Source organism: Frankliniella occidentalis, unplaced genomic scaffold, assembly GCF_000697945.3.
Source record: "Frankliniella occidentalis isolate FOCC.00 unplaced genomic scaffold, Focc_3.1 Scaffold107, whole genome shotgun sequence".
NCBI lineage: Eukaryota > Metazoa > Arthropoda > Insecta > Thysanoptera > Thripidae > Frankliniella > Frankliniella occidentalis.
In genome coordinates this window covers 1,108,526-1,116,526 of record NW_026267236.1, presented here as the reverse complement: position 1 = coordinate 1,116,526, position 8,001 = coordinate 1,108,526, and the positions used below count along the sequence as shown (strand labels likewise).

The following is an 8,001-nucleotide window of genomic DNA, read 5'->3' as shown; positions in this document are numbered from 1 at the left end:
TCCTCCTCTTCCTCCTCCTCTTCCTCCTCTTTGTCTTCCTCTTCGTCCTCCTCTTCGTCCTCCTCTTCCCCCTCTTCTTCCTCCTCCTCTTCTTCCTCTTCTTCTTCCTCCTCCTCTTCCTCCTCCCTTCCTCCTCCTCTTCCTCCTCCTCTTCCTCCTCCTCTTCCTCCTCCTCTTCCTCCTCCTCTTCTGCCTCCTCCTCTTCAGCCTCCTGATCGCCCACCTCTTGTCCGTGAGCTCCCCGACGACGGCGTCCTGGTCCTCGTTGGTTGCCCTGGACGGCCCGGCCCATGCGCATGCACTCTGCTCCACATACACGTGGTGCGCGCGAGTGCGTTTGTGTTTTTATTATCTCCGCTGTCCGATCGTGTCGGGGGCGTTGCGGCCCGCGGCGGGGGCGGGGGCGGGCATGATGCTCGCGCTAGTACGTCTGCAACAAAAGAAAGGCATCATATTAACAATCCGGACAATAGGCCGACAAATAATGGGCCAAATCACAAATCTCAATCACACTAAAGCGCGCCTTTCAGCGAGGGCCGCAGAAAAGGAAACTATAAAATACGCGGACCGTGGTGTCAGCCTCACCCCGTCCAAGTCGCTCCCTGGACACTTGGTATGAGTCTGAACACACTCACTCCGACGGCAACGCCCACTCCACTCCACGCTAGGCCGCGGCGGCCCGGTGCGTGGCGTCATCGCAGGCGCGACACAGCGGCGAGCACAGCGGCAGTGACGTCATTGGGACACGCGGAACGCGTCATCAACACCCAAAAAGCGCCGCGGCCGGCGGGCAGAGTGAGGCTATGGGACGCAATCAGAGTTTGGAGCACGTGATGGAGAGCGCGGAAAAACGGTGCCCCCCCCAGGGACTGGCCCACATAGGTAGCTGAACTCGCCCAGACATTTTACCCATCACTCGCACTCGACCTTCGCTTAGCACTCCGCCCAGCCCCGCAGCCCCACCCAGCCCCGCTAAGGCAGCCTTGGCCGCCAGCCCGGCCTCATGAAAAGGGTAAGGCTAGTGTTGAGACCCGGGACGAGGGGGGGGGGGGGGGGGGGCTATGATGACCATACGTGTCGTCAGAGGGGGGACCCGAGGTGTTGAAACATTTCATCCTACGAGTCCGACATTCTCCAAAAATCCGTTTCCCAGTACAGTACACACTAGTTTACTGTATGCCGCTGCTGCTTTTTGAAACCCACAGACTCGACATAAAGGAACGGGAGATACAATCAAAGGAGTGGGGAAGGGCAGCGAAGAGGTGGGGTGGGGTTAGATGGGCTGAGGTGGTGGGGTAGGGTTGGGTGGGGTGGGGCGCAGAGAAAAGGGGGGGGGGAGACGAAGTTAGGGTCGCACGGGAGACTGGGGGAGGGGGTGGGGGGGGGGGAGCTCGATCAATACTCCCCGCCACAACTTCCACTCCTACCGCAGCTGCCCCCGCTCCGCGCCGCTCCGGCCCCGGGCCTCACCCAGGAGATTCCTTTGCAGTCGCTTCCTCTAGCTCCGCGGTTGTGTGGTCGGCAGAGGGGGACAAGAAGGCGTGTATGGTGCGGGGTGTCGGCCGGTGTCGTCAAAGTGCCCACACCCAGAAAGAAGGGAAAGCTATACAGCAACCATCGCATGGCAGTCAGAGCAACCATAAAGAGTATTGGTCTGCCAACACTCACATCTATACCAAAAATAGGAAAAAAAAGGAGTATTTTCGACGGAAGGCTCATCTCCCTCCAAGTCGACTCTTAAAATCGTGCTCTAGAAACTCGCGAAAAGCAACCCCAAGGTCACTCACTGCGACGGCCCTGCCGGAGGCCCAGCTGCGCTGCGCCTCACCCAGTCCTCACCCCCACCCCCCGGCCAAACCTGAATAACAGCGCACAGCGCACGCAACAAGCCAGTGGCGTCGAACTCGGAAAGTGCACCGAGGCAATATATTCGGATATACGCTGCCCCCGGGACTTTTGCCTCGGAGTAGACAGATCCGGCCCCCCTCCCCCCGGTGAGGCTTGCCCGGGGATTAAGGACTTCCGGCCCAAGCGCGGATCAAGTGTGTGTGTATTGGGGAGAGGGGGGGGGGGGCACTAGGCAATTACAGCTCCTGTAGCGAGTTTTCCGAACACTTTTACTCAAAAATCCTGAGATTTTCATGATCTTTAGGACAAATCGTTTTTGATCCAAGGTGTTTCCAGACGCAACACAATGTTTCCAGAATTATTATCTTTTTTAAAAGGGGGTTCTTAGAGGATTTGGATTTATAAAACGGGTCCGTTCGACTTGATAGGGTAGGGCACCTGACACCGCGGGTGACTTGCGGGCCCGGCTGCAATGTTGTGTTCTAAAGAAGGAGACTACACACAAAGCATTCCGCGTCCGCGTCTTGACTTCTTACAGAAATTCTCAATTTCGTAGTACGCTTTTTCGCTGTGAATAACTTGGATGAGTGGAGGCACGTGTAGGGAAGGGTAAGGAGAAGAGATGCTGGACACACCACCACCGGCTGGATGGACCACTCCCCTACCACCATGGTAGGCAAGCTGTAATAGGTACCTAACCACTGCAAACCTTTTGGGGGAGGTTTCGTGCTCGAAATGAGTGAGACAATTTTACCTCGCCCAATCCATCAAAGCTTGCCATATTTGTCTCATTCTCATACCTTATGCAGCGAATTCTCACTCTGAGCGAGTGAGATTTCCCTGACCTAGCCCAACTAGAGTGGAACCCTCGGAGGAACCGAGGAACCTCAGTCTCATTTGATGAGGTGAATTATGACCAATAGAGTAAGAAGAATAATCTTGTCACTATCTCGCCCTCCTGAGAGCAAGATATAAGATACCAGGAGGCTGATTCACGCCGCGCACTTTCGTAGTTATACTGTACCGCATGCACGCGTGCGGGCGGGTCGCCTACTAGGACGGGGCCATAGGGAGCCGTGGGCAGCGGTGATAGGCAAACCCGCTCGCACTCGTGCATGCGGTACAGTACAACTACGAAAGTGTGCGGCGTGAGTCAGCCACCTGGTAGATATACACTGTTAGAAAAAACCACGGAAAAAACACAAAAACTATGGTCAATTTTTTGCCCAGAACGTCCGTCAAAATCTGTGCTGAAACCACAGAGAGGGTACGGAATCAAAGGTACAGAAAACCACGGAGCTTCTGTTACAGAACGTCTGTGCTACTCCGTACACCTGCCACAGAATTATTACAGATATTTTCTGTGACTTAGCCATTCTTTTCTAGACACAGTTTTGTTGAAATAGAAGGATCGTCGTCTGCGTAGGATACTTTGGTACCGAAAGTGAGTCAAAAATTCAATTTCATTGGCGCATTGGCAGAGGACTGCAGCGCGCGGGAAACTGTTCCCTATTTGTAGCGTGTCAGGGTGGGACACTAGATGGTGACCAGGACGGAAGTGTTCAGCGAGAGCTAATGTAGAGTGCCATCTAGCGGCGTCTTCGGACGCCTTACCACTGAGACACAATATCTGTTATAGATGGGTCCGCACCCCTTGAATGACAGACTATTTATATGACGGAAACAATCTGTACGATTCTGTTCTGTTTTTTCTGTGATTTTGAAGCACAGACTTCTGTGTTCACAAAATAACTGAAAATTTCTGTAACAGAAGCAATCTGTACACCTCTGTTGGGAATTTTTCTGTGGTTGTCTGTGGTTTTTCCACAGATTTTTTAACAGTGTAGCTGACTTTTAGCATCCTCAGTGAAGCGATTGCTGCCAGCGTGGCAACTTGTCGCTGCTGCGGGCGACGTCCTAATCAACTGCATTGCAGGAACAACACACAAATCGATGGCATTCCGTTACTTCGGTAGTATAACACAGACCTCTTTCCAGTCCAGCCAAGCATCACAAAGTGCACAAAGCGTGCACAAAAAACTCCAGGAAAGTAACAGAGAATTGTGAGGGGTAGCCTAAGATAAGGTAAGCCATAGGGGTATTCTCCAATGGCGTAACAAAAAAAGATTCTGGGCATTTAAATTCGTTCCGCGAACTTGTAACGTAACGACAATACGTTAAGATATTATGGTCCCTCACCCGCGCCTTCTCCCTTTCAGTATTCATGCTAACCAGCAATATTTGCTCGTTCAGCAGTTGTTTACAGTCCAACATTTTGGAAGCCAATCATAAAATAAGTCCCAGCCTATCCAGTTGCGTAGTCGCTCAACTTAATGACAATTTCCGTTTGTTATATTTTATGTTTAATTGTTGTTGTCGTCGTCTTACAAAACAGCCAACAACAGCTTTGTTACAGGTCGGATGGCCAGTGTTTCCCACGTCTTGTTGCCACGCTGCGAAAAGCAGCATCACCTACCCAAACCATGACCACCACAACACGAAACGAAAATGTAGACTGTCACAAAAAAATAAAATAAAAAAATAACGTCGCCCGTTTATCACGTTTAGTGCGGCTGTTCATCGAATGGGGGGTTTGAAAAACAAACAAACAGCAAAGCGTGACCACATTTTGGTCGCGTCGCACTAAACAAAGCGGCGAGGCGGGTGCTGCAGGCAGGTGCTGCAGGCCGCGACCTCTGGCGGGCCGGTGCCGGACCACGTGGGGCAGGCACGGGACGGGGATCGCCGAGCACCCAGCGCCCCTTTGCCTTCATCGCCCGCGCGCACGCACGCTCGCACGCACGCACACACACACGCTCGCACGCTCGCACGTACACACGCACAATTAGAGAAACGCGCGTGAGCGCACGGCGGGGCCCCTACGGGGTCGGGCGGGGTGCGCCGGGGCGTGGTGCGCCGCCTCACCGCTCGCGCAGACCACGTCCGGACGATCGATGGACGGCAACCCTTACGCCTTAAGCGCGCCACTCACTCGGACACACACAGCCACGCACAAACACACACACACACTTGCACACGCACTGACAATCGGGCACTCAGCCTCGGCTATACGCACCGTCAGAGAGACACGCAGAGAAAGAGAGAAGGAGAAGAGGGTGGAGAGAGATAGAGAGAGAGAGAAAGGAGCGCAGCGGAGCACACCACCCTGGGCCAGCGGCTGGCGTCGACTGAGGCCCAGCGCGCACCGCCCCGCGCTTCTCCCCGCCGCCGAGCCACGGGGGTTGGGCGCGGTGGGGGTGGGGTGGGGCAGGCTATGCCCGGGCTGCACGAACAGCTTCAGGGAAAGGGGGGGATGGGGGCAAATCCTACCCCAACGAACGCCACTCTCTCCTCGCTCCGGCCACTTGTCTAATGTCTGTCCATCACCTGTCCCGCTCTCATCGCCGTCGTCAGCTGATCGACGTTTTGGCCCGTCACAGATTAGCTATAGCTCATGCACTAACCCCCCAACTCAACCCCAACCTCCCACAAGCTGGCCGTCCGAGCACCAGGAGGGACTCCAGAACAGCCTCTAGGATGGCCTCCAGATAGCTTGGTGCCGCCCTCAGACCGAGCCCGACCCACGGTCTGTCGTCGTCCCCTGGGAAATGTTTCCACTGCCGGGCCGACTCAGGTCCTCGGTCAGGTCACGAAATGGGCGCCCGAACACGCAGTATACTCTACATAGGGAGTGCGTGTGGGTGTCCCGCGAAGATGTGTTCTTATAAGCACGTCACAATCTGATGCAACTTTGTATCAGATTTGTTTTGTGAGTTACAACTTATAGCCTAGGTCAGCCCAAGTACAAATAACTTTCATCCGATCCAGATGTGCTTAAGAACGCATCTTTGCTATGGACACAAAATTGTCATTTTCCATTTAGCGTCTAGACAACCCCACCAGCAGAAGACGCTTTTAACGTTGTCTCCCTCTCCCTAGGCAGCTTCCAAAGATGCCGAGCAAGTCTTATAGCCGCTTCTGAGTGAGGCCGTAGCAGTAGTGGTTCGCCGAATGTTCAATCGAAGCACTGGCTTGGGACCGCCCCCGGTCCCGCCCACTATGGTTAGGGGCCTTCCGGATCGCTCGACTGTACCAGGCGTTGCCCGGGACGCTCCGGGGTCGACGACCAGGCGATGCCTCTCCTCATCTCAGCGCCACAGACGGGGATGACAACTCCTCGGCATGCGCCGATTTCATTCCATTTCCAACTTCTACTCTCAGCGTCACTGTGTTTTATTTTACTTTCTACATCGATCCCCCCAACCTCGCCTCTACGGAAGCCCCTCATTTTAGCTTACCTGTTTCTACCGATTTCACTCTTCTCTTCCTTGCCATTCCATTCCCTGTATCTTTCCGCGAAGTTACACCAGTGCCAACATGAAATGTGCGGTAAAAAAGTAAGTTTTTTGAAATTCAAAACCCGATCTTGGATTTTGTGGGAAAAGCCAATTGACATCGAGGACCAGGTCTTGAAATTCAAGAAACTCTTTAAACCGGGCGCAGACCATGTAACATGTGGAGAACGAATAATTCTGCACACGTTAGAGGATTGGGGTAGAATTAGCGCATCTATAGATTCGAATCAATGTGCGATCGCACACATGATCGCGGAGTAACGAAAGATTCCCCTACAAAATTCATAATTAGGTTTTCATAATACCTTTTGTCCTAATTCCGCACTTCCCAATACATTATTTCCCTGTACCACTTTTTTCCAAATTTTAAGTAGGACCTTTTCCTATTTTTATGTCACGTTCGGTCCCTAGCACGCCCAGAAAAATAATTAAAATAAGATCACTCCTCTTCGAATGAGAACATTGTTCAAGAACAAGGTTATTTTAAGGTAAATTGTTTTTAATTGAATAATATTTTCGCATTGATACAAGTGAAAAATTGTACTTGTGCAAACCCGAACACAAATGTACGTAAACGAAAATTGGATTTTTCCGCGTGTGCTGAGATTGAAACAGGAAACAAAAAAATAGGAAAAAGTCCTACTTCAATTTCAGAACAAGTGGTGTAGGAAGTGCGAAAGCGTTGTGCGGAATCACCCCACAGAGCATTCCCCCCTGCCGGCCGAACCCCGTGGAGGTAGGCCACGCGGCGCTCTGCGCGCACGCCGGTGCGGCGGGTGGCCTACCCTCACCTCCGCGGGCGTTAGCTGCTTAGCGCGAGGTTCTTTCCTTTCCGCGCCGTCTGTTTACACTTCCAAGCGTGGTATAGATAATTGGCACTGTTGCTAAGCGACTCGCCGCGTCCCCTTTTCCCTGCTTCGCCCGGCCCGCACTGTTAAAAAAATCACGGTCACCCGCATAGGTAAATAACCGTTGATTTATATGAGGGTAACCGGCAACCGCCGTTCCTTGTTTCCGAACCCGTTTCCCCACACGAGCACATGTGAATAAAACCACAGATATGGAAAATGTACAGTTTTGGAATTTTAACTAATCTTACAAACGAAACAGACCATGCAAAGTTTTCATGTAACCCTTACAAGTGCATTTCTCACAGTGGTGACAGCGATTTTTTTTTATTTTGATCGAGAATAAGTTATTATAAATATGGAACTGCCTCTTAACAAACTTCGTAAGTATCATCTGCCTTCATTTCCCGTGTTGGTTCGAATTGTTTTTACTCAGATCGGACAGGAGCACGGCGCCTGCGAGACTCGGAGTAGGCCAGACCGCAGTACACGCATGCTCTGAAGGCAAGATATTGCCTACCTATTAGGCGCTATTAGAGCATGCTGGCAACTTGGAAGGTTTGTAAAGGCCGAATGACGGTCGCTCTTTCTTGATGATCCCTCCGACCCCTCCCCTCCTCAACTGGGCATGATTTTGTGGGGGGCCCGGTGCGGCGAGCCGTGACGATGGAAGCGACTGCGTGCTAACTCGTACACTCTCCTCTCGAGCCCCCCACCAGCCGGATGTCGGGTCTCGGCCCCAAGTGTTGTCTCACCACGCCCCACCCGTTTTGGTTCCTGTTTATAGATTGACGATTGACACCCTTTTAGATGATTTGATTCCCGTTTTTGCGTTTTAGATTCCAATTTTAACGTGTCCATGTCATTTTTTGGGATTGATTATTAAGAAGTTAGATCAAGTAATAGTATGACGCGGTATTACGCGGGATTTGTAGGAGCCGGAGGGGGGG

General features: G+C 52.4%; 1 protein-coding gene across 5 annotated transcripts in view; it reads right to left on the bottom strand.

Moving 5' to 3' along the window:
* LOC113203221 (synaptosomal-associated protein 25) overlaps positions 1-8,001 on the bottom strand; it is a 26,411-nt gene that overhangs the window by 14,966 nt on the left and 3,444 nt on the right. For 4 of the 5 annotated variants that reach the window (XM_026417799.2, XM_026417801.2, XM_026417800.2 and 1 more), the window contains exon 2: positions 401-430. In XM_026417799.2, coding sequence (XP_026273584.1) covers positions 401-411 — 11 coding nt within the window. In that variant the 5' untranslated portion in view covers positions 412-430. Of the gene's footprint in view, positions 1-400; positions 431-4,924; positions 5,030-8,001 lie in introns of those variants that run through there. The other variant, XM_052270019.1, reaches the window with a different exon arrangement.